Genomic DNA, 18,696 nt, shown 5'->3' on the forward strand with positions numbered 1-18,696 from the left:
TTAGGCGCAAACGTTCAGATCTGAGGGGGAACAACAGCTGGGTTCTGCACCATGACAACACGCCCGCGCACACATCGCTAGCCGTTCGGTATTTCTTGGCTTCCAAAAAGACGGTAGTGATTTCCCACCCGCCCTATTCGCCTGACCTTGCCCCGTGCGACTTTTTTCTCTTTCCGAAAATAAAATTTCAATTGAAAGGCCGTCGTTTTAACACAATTGAGGAGATTCAGGAAGAAACGCACAACGTGCTTCGAACACTTACACCTGCAGACTTACAGAGATGCATGGAATCATGGGAAAAACGCTGGGATCACTGTATCTATGCCCAAGGGGATTACTTTGAAGGAGACACTGGAAATTATAAGTTATGGTAAGCTATTTTATTTTTATGGTCAAATTCCCCGAACTTTAGGGTAGCACCTCATAAATGTCTTTCTTCTAAGTCATTCATTTAAGTATCTTTCAACCCAACCAATTTTCAACACTCTCCCGCAGATTGTTTTTCTAATTTTTACACATGTTTGACACACAAAAGTAGACTTCAAGGAGAGAATTAGAGTTATAGAAATGAGTCTCTTTACATAAATAAATACTTTATTCAGACAACATAATTATTTAGTATATAGATAACATAAATATGGTAGTTATACCATTGTAGATAATCAAATTATTACTTTAATATTATCGTTTTTAAAGAATCAAGAGAAACTGTAAAAACAACCTGTATCAGTACATAAAGCCATTGTAAAATACTTGTTGAGTAAAACCTAACACGTCACAATTCTTTTTAACCCATTCTTTCAGAATATTTTACGCATACTAAGAATTATGGACTAACTACTTGCTTCGCATTCCTAAATAATCACGGTTTTCTTAATCATTTTGCATATATTTTAAGTATCGATTGTGATAAGATTATCGATGTTGAATATATACATGCAATTCGATTGTTTTATGTAAATTTCTCATTTGTTAGTTGCAAACAAAATTTTGTTAAAGGTAATTTGTTATTGCCCTACCGAAAAACTTGGTTAGTAGCATTAGGCTGTGTAGTAAGTAAATTCCTGAATTTGTTTACTTTATTTGATAGAAACGAAGAATATTTTTCTCACGAACTATTCTGAGTAAACTCTGTCTCTTATCTAGGTTAGGTATAATACTTCTTTTTACATGGTTAATTCATCGAAATTTTTCTTAAATTTCAAGAGTTTTCTTAAAATTGCAGTAAGAAATTTTATAGGTTTTACGATGTTGAGAAAGATTGTACAGCAAGCAGAAACAACTTTCTGCTTGCTTTTCTCGGAATTGTTTTTGCGTAGATTACAAACCTGTAAACAGAGTTTTTCCTCATACTGTATTTAATATGTTAAAAAAACGTAAAATTGATTAATTAGCCTTATCTGTTACCAGTATAAGGATCAATACACAGTATGGTTTTAATGCATTAAGTTGTTAGGGAATGCTTTTCTTTTGTTGGCAGCTTCTGGTATAAACCAAGTTGAAGTTGTTTGCGAAAACCCAAACCCCGACTGATTTTCTACCACTGGAATATCTTTCAAATATTCATAATTTATTGCTTTAGGATTTGGAGGGAAGACATCCAGTTTTGAATGAAAGATTATATATTTAATCACTCAGCTGTGCATGAACTTTTTCCAAATGCCCATGTTATGTCAACATAGTGATTTGTTGATACTCAGACAATTACCTTAGACACTCAGACAATTTTCGGTACTTACATGTTAGTACTTGAGTTGACCAATAAATTGCAAACTTTTGGGTATTGTTAATATCACTCGATTTTTTTTTTTTTTTGCCTTCAGTCATTTGACTGGTTTGATGCAGCTCACCAAGATTCCCTATTTAGTGCCAGTCGTTTCATTTCGGTATACCTCTACATCCTACATCCCTAACAATTTGTTTTACATCTTCCAAACATTGCCTGCCTGCAAAATTTTTCCCTTCTACCTTTCCCTCCAATATTAAAGCAAATATTCCAGGATGCCTTAATTTGTGGCCTATAAGTCTGTATCTTCTTTTAATTTTATTTTTCTAAATGTTTCTTTCATCATAAATGACAATTTCATCAATTTCCTTTTTCAACACCTCTTCATTTGTCACTTTATCTACCCATTTGACTTTTAACATTCTCCTATTGCACCACATTTCAAAAGCTTCTAATATTTTCTTCTCTGGTACTCCAATCATCCAAGCTTCACCTCCATATAAAGCTACTCTCCAAACATATGCTTTCAAAAATGTTTTCCTGATATTTAAATTAATTTTTGATGTAAACAAATTATATTTCTGAATGAAGATTTGTTTCCCCTATGCTATTCAGCATTTTATATCATTCCTACTTCGTCCATCTTTAGTAATTCTACTATCCGAATAACAAAATTCTTCTACCTCCATAAACTTTTATTTTCCTATTTTTGCATTCAATGGTCTTCGTTCTTCGTTATTTCTATTACATTTCATTACTTTCGTTTTGTTCTTGTTTATTTTCATGTGGTGGTTCTTGTGTAAGACTTTATCCATGCCATTTATTGTTTCTTCTAAATCTTTAACTCTCAGCTAGAATTACTATATCATCAGCAAATCGTAGCATCTTTATCTTTTCACTTTGTGCTGTTACTCCAGATCTAAATTGTTCTTTAACATCATTAACTGCTAGTTCTATGTTAAGATTAAAAAGTAACGGGGATTGGAAACATCCTTGTCGAACTCCCTTTTTTATTACGGCTTCTTTCTTATGTTCTTCAATTATTACTGTTTCTGTTTGGTTCCTGTAAATGTTAGCAATTGTTCTTCTATCTCTGTATTTGAACCCTAATTTTTTTTAAATGCTGAACATTTTATTCCAATCTACATTATCGAATGCCTTTTCTAGGTCAATAAATGCCCCGTATGTTGGTTTGTTTTTCTTCAATATTCCTTCTACTATTAATCTGAGCACTAAAATTGCTTCCCTAGTCCCTATACTTTCCTAAAACCAAAGTGATCTTCTCCTAACACTTCTTCCACTCTTCTCTCAATACTTTTATACAGAATTCTAGTTAAGGTTTTTTATGCATGACTAGTTAAGTTAATTGTTCTGTATTCTTCACATTTATCTGCTCCTGTTTTCTTTTGTATCATGACTTTAGCACTCTTTTTGAAGTCTGACAGAATTGCCCTTTTTCGTAAATATTACACACCAGTTTGTGTAATCTATCAATCGCTTCCTCACCTGCACTGCAAAGTAATTCTGCAGGTATTCCATCAATTCCAGGAGCCTTTCTGCCATTCAAATCTCTTAATGCTCCCTTAAACCCAGATCTCAGTATTGTTTCTCTCCTTTCATCCTCTTCTTTCTCTGTAACAGAATTTTCTAATTAATTTCCTCTGTATAACTCTTCAATTTATTTCACCCACCTATTGATTTTTTCTTTCGTATTATAAATCAGTGTACCATTTTTGTTTAACACATTATTAGATTTTAATTTATGTACCCCAAAATTTTCCTTAACTTTCCTGTAAATTCAATATGTATATTCAGAGCATTTATTTCCTTCACTAATAAACGTGAGAGTAGTAAACAACCAGATAATTCAAGCCTTGGTAATGTTATTTGCTTTAAGTGAGCAAGTCCTGATTTGGAACAGAGTAAGTTACATGAAATTGTTTGATTAGAAAATAAAGTTCGAATGTAGATACAACAGCCGTAACCCTTTATGGAGGCATCTGAAAATCTGTGTATTTGGATTTAGTTACCTCCATGCCATTGTTGAATTTAATTGGACAACTTATCTTAATTAATTCAATTAAGTGCAACTGATTGTATAACTTATACCATTGAGAAATCATTACGGGTAATCTATCATCCCAATTAATTTTAAGTTCCCATAAAGATTGCATAAAACATTTATGATAGAAAACAATAGGACCAATAAGACTTAACTGGTAATAAAATACTCGTGCAATAATAGAGAGAATAGTTCTTTTAGTATCAATAGATTGAGTAATGTGAAATGATAATGTGTCTAGCATTGTTCCATAAAATGCCTAAGGTACATAATTCATGTTCCTGGGCTAAAGGAATAGAACAGTTATGCTCAGCAGTAGCAATGTTATGACTATTAGAGAACCATTGATGAAATGTAAAACCATAACATCGAGTAGCTTAGAAACATTAACCATTAGTTGGATAGTTTCATCTAGATGGTCGAGCCTAAAATAAAATCATCAACATAAAAATAATTTTCTAATAGTATTACATGCTAATGAGAAGTCTCTTTGGTTTTCATTTGATATTTGAATTAGGCATCTAGTGGCTAACGAATTTCATACTATATCGGCAAACATAACCTAATGCTCACTTCACTTGCTAACCTTCTGATTGTTCTAAATATTAAATTGGCTGATTGTTAGGCAGGATCAATACTTGTATATATAACCAAATTTTAGTCTGAAAAAAAAATGTATGTTACACTTTTACAGTAGTGAATTACAAAATGTTTGGTGAGGATACGGTGTAACTTACAAGGTTATGTACCTTGTAGCATCAATATGATACCTTTCACAGATGAAAGGCATCATATTGATGCTGTGTGCGAGTCATTTCCATTGAGTATATAAAAATATAGGGTACTTACGTATTAACGCCACCGCAGCTACATCTTCTGTTTAGGTTATGTTGACTTTGTGTACTGACAGATTGTACGTATATCAAAATAACCTAACTAAATATAACCTATGCTCGCTTCGCTCGCTAACCTCTTATGTATTAACGCCACCGCAGCTACAGCTTTATTTAAAAACAAAGTAGTCAATCGGATTTCGGTGGATTAACATTAATTGGATTTCGGTGCTATTACATTAAGATTATATTATTAATAAGTTGTATATATTATGCATATTTAATGTTAATTATAAGAGGTTAGCGAGCAAAGCGAGCGTAGGTTATATTTAGTTACGTTATTTTGATATACGTACGATTTGTCGGTACACGAAGTCAACATACACATACGAAGTCAACATAACCTAAACAGCAGCTGTAGCTGCGGTGGCATTAATACATAAGTACCGGATATAGTTATTAGAATATTAGTGGTCATGTCATAATTGACTTTTTTCCCTTATACATTAAAAAAAAATTTTAAATCCATCTGCATGATGTTCAATGCAGAAATGCCTCTTGCAGCAATGTAATTTAATTTATGATTATTCTTCTTTTTATACACTAACAAATCTGGCAAGTCATTTTTTTTTTTATTACCATTAGACTCTTCTTTTTCTATTACTACTTATTCTGTTAAGCATCTGGAACCACTGTAAGGTATTACCTCAGAGGATGAATAAGGATGATTTGTATGAATCTAAATGAAGTGTTAGTCTTGTTGACCATTCCTGAGAGATGTGGTTAATTGAAACCCAACCACCAAAGAACACCAGTATTCATGATCTGCATTCAAATCCATATAAAAGTAACTAACTGCCTTTACTAGGATTTGAACCATAGTACTCTTGACTTTGAAATCAGCTGATTTGCGATGACAAGTTCACTACCAGACCAACCCGGTGGATAGCATTAGACTCGGTGGATGATGGTTCCTTTTTTAGAACTTTAAGGATTATTGTTCTTAGCGATCGCTGGAAAGTCTGAAATTTCAGGTCCTCTTCCAACCATTATCATAACTCATATATGAATTCTTTCCTGGTAATTTTCTTATATCCTTTTGATGTTCTTACTTATTCAAAATAATATAAGGATTGATGCTTGCCATATTTATCTTACAATAAAATATGCACAAGGGCCACTGCTTTGTTTTTTTAAAAACAATTCATTATTCTGCACATATGATTGAAACAATTAACTCCACATTTGGTTTCATTATAATGATCATTATTTACCAGTCTCACAGTTGTGTGATAAAAGATGGACAATGTTATTTTACTTTGTATTTGATGGCAAAAGCACTATTTGGCCACTTGCAAATCACCTACATTTCTTCTCTTCCATTGAATGCAGTAAGTTAGCAATTCTGTTGTAATCTCCTATCATTGGATCAGACACATTCTGTGAGTGTTATATATTCTTTTTAGCTGGGCAAAATACATTATCACCTGATGATTTTTCGTCAAATGGTAACTCACAGTCATCAGAGCAAGAGTAAGAAAATATGTCATCCTCAAACTAATTTCTGCTAGGTTCACAAGAATTCTCCTTACTTCTGCTTGCATTGATGATCATATCTTTTTTGGATGACTGAAGTGCCAGTTTCAACTAATAAAAAGTACAAAAACATCTTTGACTAAGAAAGCCTCAATTTTTCAATTATCTAAATTCAGAGCACAAATAAACTTAATAATTTAATTAAAGACTTATTTTATATACTTATTTCTATTATAATAATAAATGATTGGTGAATAAAATCCACTAAATAATTTCCAAAATGAATAAAACTTGTAAAATGTAAAACATTGTTGGTAAATATTTCTAAAAGTCATGAAACAACACTAGCAGAGAGAAAGCAACACTACATTAACTGGTTCTGCTAGGTAAACCACATGAAAGGATGTGGGGAGCATACCAGGATTGTTGGTACAGTCACTTAAAAACTCTGCTGAAACTAACAAAAATTTAAGTTGCTTCTTAAAAATTATGGATGTATACCATTTTAGAGGTAATATGGAATTTATTTCATAATTAATTAATTAATTAATAGAATTTGTTCTTCCAAAGGACCTTTCATGACTAATTAGCACCACCTTCTTCAGTGCTTATATTGCTGCTGCTGCTGCTGTTAATGCCATCAATTTCAAAAATGTTAAATTATTTTATTTATAAAATTAATTGTTTACATTTGCTATTATTGTTTTTTCTTGAATGTTAAGTACTTTCACTCATATATCTGCTTCATCAAAAAGTTTTAAATGTGTATGATCTAATGAAACACATTTTTAAAATAATAACATTTTAGAGAGGTTTCTTATCTGATAAATCGTTTAATTTACATTTATTATCTTGGTTACTGATATGAAATAATTATTTTGCTAGTATTACATTAATTATATAATGAAACTATTGTTTTTGTTATCATAATTGTAATATGTATTTTAAATATAGAATGTAATTTATTTTAATTATATGTCCAAATCCAATTATCATGTCCAAATTTTATTTTTCCATTAGTTGTATTTTCGTTGCTGTTTTTTTTTTGGTTTTAAATAACAGCAGAACAGTTAATTTCAAAATATATTGCATTTAAGAGAGTATGAATCAAACTAAAAGTAAAATGAAACATAAATAAAATTGAAAATAAAAAGAAAATGGGAAATTGTTTTGTTTTGTCCAAAATCTTATCAATAATGAAATTGTATCTGGTCAATTGTATCTGGAAATAGACTGTATTATTGTTTAAAGTAACTAACCCTTTCTGTATTATAGTCTACTTTATATAAGTGACCATAATTGGATTCTCTTTGGTGGTTCATAAGTAATTTATCTCTCTATACAAGTCCTGTTCAAAAAGATAATTTTCTTTTTCTTGAATGGTATTTTGAATGTTAGAAGAAAGGTCAGAGGAATACTTCCATCTAGTGATATTGTTACTTCTGATGTACCTCATATTTCGTATTTAAGATCATTTCTCTTTCTTTTTTATATAAATAATGTTAACTTGAACAAACATATTAAATGCAGATGACCTGAAAATATTTTAAAAGGTACTGTTATACAAACTTGGTTATTCAAGTTCTTCCCTGATGTGAGGCTAAACATTGGAAAATTCAAAGTAATGAAATTTTATAAAAAAATTTTATTTAACTATAAGATTGAGGTATTCCTTTAAAGTTTGTTCAATAATGTGTTGTATCATGCTACATGCCAAACTCATTCATTACACAGTTTGCATATTTCACTTTGAACAGATCCATTAAGATGCTTGGATTTATCAGTAGAAACATAAAATATTTTTAAAATGTGAATGTTTTAAAAAAATTTTTATTGCAGCTTAATCTGTGCCGAGTGGCATATTAATACTATCACTTGGTCTACATTCTATATGATAAAAAAAATGTGTAGCATAAGTTTTTAAAAATAATCAATTTTAAACTACATTTGATATATTGTGATCAACATTGATTATTCAAACTTATGTAAAATGTTGTATATATTACAAAACAGACATGCAGTTACAACATTTTTCTGTTATTTAAAGTAGTTACAGTGCACTATTAATTGAAGTATATCTAATTGGCATTAATAGTGTTATTTTAAAGTACTTGATACTTTTTTAGATACCGTTTTGAACAATTGAAAATGATCCTGTAACCTTATGAAAATGGAAGGGAATATGAAAAAAGAAATTTGTTATTTTAGTGAAGAGGTAAGTTTATTTATTGAATTGGCAAAGATATTTTATTTTTTTAGAATAATGCTGTTTTCCAATTCATAAAAATTTTATTGGTTCATAATTGATGTGGACTTAGATAGGGACTTCTTCCTGGTGTAACACATGCATTACTAAGAGTATTTTTGTTAACACACAAGTGTCTGTGCATTAATGGTTCCACAGCAGGCTCCTAGCTAGTTGCTCTGTCACCGACAGTAGTACAGTTTTTAATTTGATCTTTTTCACTATAGTCAGGAAACATTGAATTGGCCACTAGATTAATCAAAAATCAGTTTCTACTTAGTTTTGGGCTAATAACTAATTTTCTTCTTCTTTGATCCCTAGCTGGTGACTGGAGGGGCTGGCTGGCCGCAGCTGCTGTGGGTGTTGTATAATTCTGAACTTTGCTCACAATGTTTTTCCATGCTTTATGGTTTAAAGCAGGGCTTCTTAAACTTTTTTATATAGCGACCCCCTTCAAGCTTAGGAAATTTTAAACGACCCCCTCCTCCATATAATGAAATATATATTAACCGTAGATGTAGATGTAATATCGCACTATTTTACAATGTAAATAAAATAAGGATTAAAGAATACGTACCCATTCATTTCACATATATATAATTGGAAACGTTGACGGGATATCGGTCGTAATAAAACACAATAAATAGAATGACATAAAACTATATATATATTTATTCAATAGAAAAAATAAACTTTTGTAACAATTTTTTTATAAGAAAACATAAAACTATATCTATATATTCAATAGAAAAAATAAACTTTTGTAACAATTTTTTTAATAAAAACATATTATTAACATCAAACAATATTAATGTGACGGATGTGATTGTTTATTTTTACACAAATAATTAAATCTAGGCTCAATTTGAGTTAGTGCAGATCGTAATAAATTTTCAACGTTTATTAAAGTTGAACGGTATTTTGATTTTATGTAAGTTAATGTGGAAAAGGCTGATTCACATAAATATGTTGTACAAAATGGCAGTAATTTGTTCATTGCCATTTCCGATAGTAGGGGATATTCTGATTTGATTTCTATCCAAAATTCATGCACAGGCACTTGAGAAAATCTAAGTCGCAAGGTAGTATCACTTGTTAATTCGGCAAATTCTTCTTGTGCTTTTAAGTTTAAAAAATTAATTTCTTCCATTTCAATTGAAAATGGATTGCAAATCCATTGTTGTGTATCGATATCATTGGGAAAATACCTATGCATGTAAACTTCCATATCCTTCAAATGATTAACTATAATTTTTGTTATAGGAGTATTTTTTTTTTGAAATATTGTTACTAATTATATACTCGTCAGTAAATGGAAACATTTCGAGCGATCCACTTTCCACTCTGTTCTTCCATATAAGAATTTTTTAACAAAGGCCTCAAGTTTATTTTTTAACATAAACATATTAACGCAGACTCCCTGGATTGATAAATTCATATCATTGATTTTATCAAAAATATCTGCCAAATAGCATAGCTTGAGAAGCCATAAATTATCTTGAAAATAATCGGCCAAATTAGAATTTTGCTCTGTTAGAAATATAAGAACTTCATCTTTTAAAGTTAATAATCGTTTCAAACTTCGACCTTTTGATAGCCACCTAACTTCAGCATGTAACAATAAACTTGTATAATCCATATCAATGCACAAATTTTTAAACAATCGACTATTAAGTGCTCGACTTTTAATAAAGTTAATGATTTTGACTGCATCAAAAAACACAGTGTTTAATTCTGGTGCAATTTTTTTAACAACAAGTGCCTCTCGGTGAATCATACAATGTGTAAATGTAATATGATCATTTCCAGCTTTAACAAATGCTGTAAAACCAAGATCTTGTTCGGTCATTGCTGCAGCACCGTCCGTGCACACACCAACACAATTTTTCCAATTTAATCCTTCTTTTTCAAAAAACTCATTTACTTTTTTATATATATCTTTTCCACGAGTATGACCTTCCAGAGGACGACAAAACAGTATATCTTCATGAATGCTTCCCTCATAAATATATCTTACAAAAAGTAACCACTGTGCCATTTTTGAAATGTCTGTCGACTCGTCCAGTTGTATTGCAAACTTTCAGCTGTCTTTAAGCCTCATAAGAAGCTGTTGAAATTGATCATTGCTAATGTCTGAAATTCTTTTGGACACAGTGTCATTTGATAATGGAATTTTACTAATTTCAGCAGCATACTGTTTTCCATGAACAATTTCAGACATTCTTATAGCTGCAGGTAGTAAAAGTTGCTCTCCAATAGTAAAAGGCTTTTTCGTTTTTGCTATCAAATACGAAACTTCATACGATGCCAATAGATATTTATCATTCAAAGTAACATACTTCTCCAAAGTGTTCTTTTCTTTATTTGATGTTTGCAAAAGACGCTCAAAATATTCTATTGGCTTTTTTGATAACGTTGCATGTTTAGTATTCAAATGTCGTTGCAGTTTTGACGGTTTCATGCTTTCTGCAGCCAAAACTTCTTTGCAAATTAAGCACACTGGTTGTTCTTCATTGTTGTGAGAAGAGCATGTGAAGCCATACTGCAAATATGATTCGTCATATTTTCTTTTTTTTGTTTTGCTAGAAGTCGGATTTGAAGCACTGCAACTTGGTTGTGACGGCGTGGCAGACTTATTAGTTGGAATTTTAATTAGCCATTTATCCATGATGGTTAAATAATAATAAATAATTAAACAAAATGTAGTTGAACTTTAACGTAATAATTAAAAACACCAACTGAAAATTACACAGTAAATACACACGTGTCACTACGAAGACAAAGCTGAGTCCAAACTGAAGTACAAACAGAAAAATAACTACACTCGAATCTTTACCAGTGCAATGACAACAAATTACGATCAGATCAACCCCGACGCATGGCGTGTTCAAAGTGTGCAGCGCACAAAGGCACCGTATCACAAAGACGCCGAAAAAGAAGCTTTCATTTAATTTTTTTTATTATTCTTTTATAAAAATAATATGCCGATTCGCCTAGCCTAGCTTGATTATGCTTCCGTATTGTATGTTTAAGCTGTAAGGCGACGCGGCGTCTGGGTACTTATAATCACTAAGTTATCTTGCAAACACTGACGCCGGCGGCCAGACATCAATGTCGAACGTTCAGTTGAAAATCGAGGAGCGCGTTGTATTTATTATTTTAAATGCTACTTCCATATTTTCATTTATAGGCCCTACATAACAGTTTTGCATTGCCACTTTTTTCAAAAAATAGTTATAATAAAACTACAATAGTATTTTGTATGATTTTTATTTGTATTTATATTTGTACGTAGTGTGTATACTAATTTTAAAATTTTATTTATAATGATTGAAAAGTATCAGATCTTTGCGACCCCCTTTCAGTAGTCTCGCGACCCCCCTGGGGGTCGCGACCCACAGTTTAAGAAGCCCTGGTTTAAAGAACTAATTTTACCTAATAATAATAATCTTAACTAATATTACTAACCCTACTATCCTGTATGCAAACATCAGAAAGTCCAACAATTTGAAAGAGAATTTCTGTACACTTACCATTCTTTAACAATTGGACCACTGATGAACCTCACTCTTTATCATGTAGATGTTACGCCCAAGAAGAAACCCGGATACCTTTATTGTCAACACTCCTTAATCAACTATAACATAAAATCTATTAATTGCAAGAGTACTAACTGCCACCTACGGGTTTTGACAGCCACCCATGTTTTGTAAACTACTCTCTAAGCAGTTGCACTTTTTCTATAGCTTGATTGTTCACTTTCTTTTCTCTCCTTCATTAAACTTTATTCCTTCTTCCTTGGACTAATGTCACAGGAATTGGGTCAGCTGCCACCCAGGTTCCATCTGTAATATCTTGCCTTGCCAAACTGGTCATCCTGTTTCTCAAATTTAATCTAATCTAACCATCACCCAAGCAGTACACGACTGAAAAAACTTGTCATTCTTCCACCTTACCAGGTGACTTCTATCTGTCACCCTTCTGCACCTTTACTAATTACCTTTCCCTAAAACTGCCTATTATCTGAAATATCATCTTCCTAGAGGGGTCTAAATTGGATTATTTCCGCCATACAGTATTGCATAAAGTGGGCAAGGTATAATTTTCAACACTGTAACAGAAAAAATTTTCAGATTTAAAGAAACTTCTATAATTAAACTGCTGTCTACATCCATAATCCTTGATTAATAATAGATTTTAGGTATTAAATAAAACATTTTCTTCTTTAAATATTGTTTATTATTAAAATTGGTATTGTTGAATTATTATAAGATATTCAGCCCTCTATAAACACAATCCTTATATAGCTTTGCATTTAAATATTTATTATAAAAGAAGTTCAAATTTTAAGTACCCCTACATTTTTGGTAAGTACCTGTTATTTATAGAAAAAACGTAGTACCACATCTAATACAATTGATATTGTAAGATGGTGGGTTTATTACAAAGCATAAAATGCAAATATTTATCGTACCATTACACTTTAGATGTAATTTATTCTGGTATAGACTGTTTTGTTCCATGTTGAGCCGGTTGGTGCTGCACTCTAACATATACTAGCGCTGGCCGGCAAGTTAATCTAATATCACCATTCTACGTTAGAATCGCACCCAGTGCAGTCACATTTTTCATTTTGTCTGGATGGATAATTAGTGTTAGTTATATTCTACGTCAGAATCCTGCACAGTGTGGTCATATTTTCATTTCAGTCCAAGGGGACTCATACTTTCTTGATAATGTTCAAGTTCAATTATGGCTAAAGTGTTATACATCCTTAAGTTTAATGTAACTATTGTAATTCAATCAAAATGTCAAGGGTGACAAGAAATTAAATATAACGATTCAAGAAGAACATAGTGTTGCTTCATCTCATTATCTACCATCTCATGAAAAATACAGTCCACACTAGCTCTAAATTCTACCATAGACTATTATACTTAAAAATTCATGTGAAAAGAAATCCGTTTAGAAAACACATCATCAACTTTCATCTCTTTGTTCTTTTGTTTCCTAACATTTAAAACTAGAAATCTTTTATTTGTGTAGTGGCAAATTGTTTTTGTGAATTTTGCAATGATTTGTCTTCATTATATTATACATATTAATGTTTGAAATAGAATGGAAAAAATTGCAGCTATATTAAAGTGGTACGCTTAAAAAATTTGTTTAAGGAAATTAAACATTTTGGATTTTATATACAAATATAAGTTTTACTTTTCAGCAATGTGACTCCTAGTTTTCAAAATATTGTAAACCAAAATATACAAAAGCTGTATTTTTTGTACATATATACTATTTGCAATAAAAAAAAAATTGTAAATAACATAGAATGTAATCAAAGCAATCTGTACTGTAATTACAAAAAATCCCTTTTGGCACGCTGGAAGGCAGAGGTAGATTTCATCAGTGCTAAGTAGGGGATAAAAAAGATTCCATCTTAAAGTTAAGAAAAACTACAAATTTACTCAATACTACAGTGGTTAGCATGTTTAGCATATGACAAGCTCCATATTCTTACAATTCCAACAATATTTTGGTCATCCCGTGTTATAATTGATCATATCAAAAATTGTTTCAGCAAAAGTTTTAGGTAATGTTTAGAGGACTAACGACCACTTTAAACCGATTCAATACTATGCCTATTTAGGGAGGTATGATTTTTTTTTGTCTTTGAAACCCCATTTTTCCCCCCCCCCCCCACCGCCCTGCGGGCCTGTGGTTGATGATATCAAAAAACTTTAGACCCTTATCCAAAGAATAGTAGGAACTTAAACGAATTCAATACTTTACTTAATAAGAAAGTTATAGTGATATTTTGTTTTTTTAAAAAAACCCCACATTTCCACCCCCATGGTCCAATTTTGGCCATTAACAAACTCGTCTGAGATTTTGGGTCATCGTATTTTATGTATCAATTTGAAAGTGATTGGCGCAAAATTGCGGCAGTTATTGTGTCCACAAAAAAGTGAAATATATATAAACTTTCAAACTGATGGTGGTTTTGGGGTCTGCGGGATGGGAAACACAAAGATGTCAGAATTTTCCAGAAATTGAATCATGGTACCCATTACAATAGGTAGCTTTCTTATGAAATCTACCAAAAATGATGGCAAACACTTGAAAAATCAACTGATTTCCGGCTACTGTGATAACTTGGAGAATTGTAATGTCAAAAATTATTGATGCATAGAAGAAACTACAAATATAAGCATTCAATTTGTACCAAAATTGAAAAAATCAAATATGAATTAATGATCAAAATATTTGATTATTCTGTGTAACTATAGTTTTTCTAACAGCACTGAACTTTTGTTTTAAGAAACAAAGTCATCTGTCAGAAAAGCTAGCTTGGGTTAAACTTCAATCTTACATTTCATTGCAATAATGTTGTAGTTAGAATATCTGGACATTTAATTCAATAATATGTGAATTTCATTTAGTATGAAAGTATATTTTTAAATGGAATTTATTTAAAGTATTTGCCAAATACTGTGGTTGACATCTCAGTAATCTAATAAAACATATTTGTCTTAACATGTACTAGTTTTAATTAATGTGTTTTCTCAGCATAGTTAATGATATTCCAGGTTTCGACTTCAACTGTTTTTGAATTGATCTACTTATTAAAATTAATCCCTATTTTATTTACCTTAAAAATATTTTACATTTGGGTTTACTTAAGTAGTCTACTTATTAAAAAGAATTGTTTAAGGAGGATAAGATAAGCATCATTGCAGATTTTCATATAAAATATTTTATGCTACAGGAAGTGGATGATGGTAACTTGTGTTCAGATGAGCTTATAAAAGAAGACCCTCTTTGTATAGAAACAAATGATATTAAATCAGACCCTGACGGTTGCAATTTATCATCAGTTAAATTTGAACAAGTGTTGATTAAACATGAAGAAATGGTAAGATTTTTTTTTTAATTTTTAGCATATATATATTTTATAAATTAAAGACATATGGTTAGGCAATAAGCAAGTACTGTGATGCGATGAATGTTACGTTTATTCCTTCCTTTGTTTAATTTTCTCTTTCTCATCATGTATAGATAGATGTTATTAATTTATATTTATCTTGTTATTATTTTCTGTGAATAAATTTATTATCATTTATTTTCAATGATTCTTGATGAAAGGCAACCACATATTTCAGATGTAACATTTATAAAAATATATTTATTTAGTAAGAGTTCTCCATTTTAATAGTTTCTTGATAATTTTTACTATTTCATAATAGTTAATGAACTCATATTTTTTAATACCATGTATTCTACAATTCGGTTTGGATGAATCCAGATTGTTTGCTCTCGCAGGTTTTGAAATCTGATTCGAGTTCTCCATCAAAAATTAGGCAGGGGATGTCTTTCAGGAAATGTTTATTGAAACATCTGGGGGTCCTTTATGAGGGTCAAAGTTTTGAAATATGTGCCCTTCTAAATTGTTAGATTACTCTATCACCCATTCACTTGCTTATATAGATGGACTGTGTAGCCCTTTTAAACATTGTCATCTTTTGAAGCAATTGCCAAGAATTCAAGCACCAAAGCAGCAGTTTTTATTTTAAGTGACTGCCGTATAGAAATTTCCTTTGGCAAAAATTTAAATGACAGTTTATATAATTCTTAAATATACTTAATTTTTTTTTATTCTCAATATACGAGGGTTATTTTTTTTTCAAGGTCCGATTGGTCGTGAAATTAAAACCACAGTAAAAATAAACAATTTTTTATTTGTAACAAGTACTTACGTAGTTACTCTATTTCTCTACATAGTCGCCACTCCGATTTAGACGTTTGTCATAGCGTGGTACCAACTTTCCAATACCCTCGTCATAGAATGGAGCTGCCTATGTTTTCAGCCATGTTTCTATGCTGGTCTGCAGCTCGATGTCTGTGCCAAAATGTTATCCTCCTAGCCAGCGTTTCATGTGAGCAAAGAGGTGAAAATCGGATGGAGCCAAGTCCGGGCTGTATGGTGGGTGATCAAACACTTCCCAACAAAAATGCTGCAGGAGCTTCTTTGTTACAGCTGCAGTGTGCGGCCGAGCATTGTCATGGAGAAAGACAATGCCTGATGACAACATTCCTCTCCACTTATTCTGAATTGCCCTTCGTAGACGTTGAAAATACCTTTTCACCTTTTTTGCAATCTTTTTAGGGGCTAACAATTTCATATAGTACAAAAAACCATATGTGTGTATACATGTGCACTGCTTTTGTATGGTCTTTTAGCTCAGGATTGACCAAACCTGTATTGTAGAGAAAACTTTACATAAGCAAATTTGTTAAGCTTAACATATATATATATATATATATATATATATATATGAATATTTTTAGAAAAATATTTATTAAATTTATTCCCCACCTCAAAAAAGTATATATTTTGTTTTTTGGATCTAACTTTTAATTTTTATTAAATTTTTTTTTGCATTTTTCTTTATGCTCAAAGGGGTATTAAAATAAAGTAGCTGTAGCAGCTACATTATATTCTAGACCCAAAATGAGAAGTAATTTATTTTCAATACATTTATAAAAGTTAAATCAAGCAGTACTTTGCTTGATTTTTTTTTAGATTTTCTTAGGATATTTTTATCTGATGTTATTGTGATTTTAATTTGTTTAGCCTTAAAAGTTATTTAGAAAATTTAGTAGAGGTAGTTTTGTTTAGTCAAGAAATCTTACATCTCCTTTCATTTTTTTTCATATTAGAAAAAAGGTCATAATGTCATCTACTATATAAGTATTGTTTTGCCTGGTGAGCTGAAGTAGTGTGGTTAGCAAACTGGTTTCTAGATCAGCTGGTTTCAAGTTTGATATCTGGTAATTTTTCACCTGATTCTGTCTTCCATGTTAAAACATTATCCTTAAAGCTTTTTGAGAATATAATACTAAAATAAAAAATGTTTATGAAAAATATTATTGTTACAGGATTTAGGTACAGAGATAGTTAATTCAGTGGAGGAAGATGCTGAAAATTTATCAAAACATCTTCTATTTAGCAGTGATGAAACAAATGTAAACAGCCACAATTTACCACAGGTTAACGGTGCTGATAATGAAACTAAAGTCTATTGCAGTATATGTTTAGTTAGATTTGAAAATCCATTAGAGCATAGTAATCATGACTGTTGTGAAAGAGATGATATAATTCGATGTAAGTGTTGTGCTAAATTGTTTATCACAGAAAAAGATATTTCAAATCATTTTAAAGAAAATAAAAGTAACTTTAGTTGTGATGCATGTAATAAGACATTTTGCGGCAGTATTTGTTTAGAATTGCATTGTTGCAGTTTAGGTAAAATAAATAAAAGTAATAGTTTGTACATCAATAAAAGGTTACAGACGTGTACCAAGAAGATTAGTGATGAAGAATTAATGCAGCAGAATAGAGATGTTTGGGAATATAGATGCAAATGTTGTAATAAAAGATTTAAAAGTGAAAGTAATCTAAGGGAACATTTTAGCGAACATAATTACAGGAAAAGATTTACTTGCAGTTACTGCCCAAAGTCCTTCGATAGAAAATGGAATTTAATGAGCCATGTTAACATTCACACTAAAGAAAAGACATACATGTGTGATTTTTGTCAAAAGTGTTTTAGTCGAAAAAGATCATTGAAAAAACATGTTAATAGCATTCATTATAGTGAGAAAAAATTCATCTGCAGTATTTGTCAGAAGTCTTTTGATGATATTATATCTTTAACGTATCATCTTGATGATCATGCTGAATTCTTGATGTTTACATGTAATATTTGTGGAAAGTCCTTTAATAAGAAAGGTAATTTAAAAAGACATTTTAATACCCACCAAAAAGAAGTTTTTTAGTTCTAATTTTTGCCAAAAGTTATGAAAAAAATCAGCTAAAGAAAAGTTTAATAGTTATAATTTTTTCTAAAATCTTTCAAAAGAAAATTCTCAATGAAACATTTTAGTACTAACAAAGTATTAAAATATTAACATATTCTGAAAAGTAGGTTTTTGACTTCGAAGAAAACTGTTTTATAGAAGATGTAATTTGATAGCATTTCTTACTACTGACAGAAATCCTTAGAAATATGTTAGTTCTTATTCAAAATGTAGCATTAGGTTTTGTTACATATCATTTAAATTATAGATTATTACGACTACGTGAAAAGATTTAAAAATATATTTATTCATTGCATACTTCCTCTGCTGAATTGGTAAATAATAGTATTTATGAAATACCTAAGCAAAAAGTAAATGGTTTATGAACAACTGTTTTAAATGTGATTTTCTGTATTATCATTTTTAGAAAACATTA

The 18,696-nt window shown here is 30.8% G+C and overlaps 1 protein-coding gene across 3 annotated transcripts; it reads left to right on the forward strand.

Moving 5' to 3' along the window:
* Window positions 1-938: 938 nt before the first annotated feature.
* On the forward strand, window positions 939-18,252 carry LOC142331140 (uncharacterized). Of its 3 annotated transcripts, none has more exons than XM_075376841.1 (4): window positions 939-1,030; window positions 8,284-8,372; window positions 15,169-15,315; window positions 17,340-18,252. In XM_075376841.1, exons 2-4 carry the CDS (start codon window positions 8,322-8,324, stop codon window positions 18,237-18,239), a joined length of 1,098 nt encoding a protein of 365 aa, XP_075232956.1. In that variant the 5' UTR covers window positions 939-1,030; window positions 8,284-8,321; the 3' UTR covers window positions 18,240-18,252. The 3 variants fall into 3 exon arrangements, with proteins under 3 accessions (XP_075232956.1, XP_075232957.1, XP_075232958.1); XM_075376842.1 differs by having other exon boundaries at window positions 959-1,052; XM_075376843.1 differs by having other exon boundaries at window positions 961-999.
* The last annotated feature ends 444 nt before the right edge of the window (window positions 18,253-18,696 follow it).

This window comes from Lycorma delicatula, chromosome 10, assembly GCF_047948215.1.
Source record: "Lycorma delicatula isolate Av1 chromosome 10, ASM4794821v1, whole genome shotgun sequence".
Classification (NCBI taxonomy): Eukaryota; Metazoa; Arthropoda; class Insecta; order Hemiptera; family Fulgoridae; genus Lycorma; species Lycorma delicatula.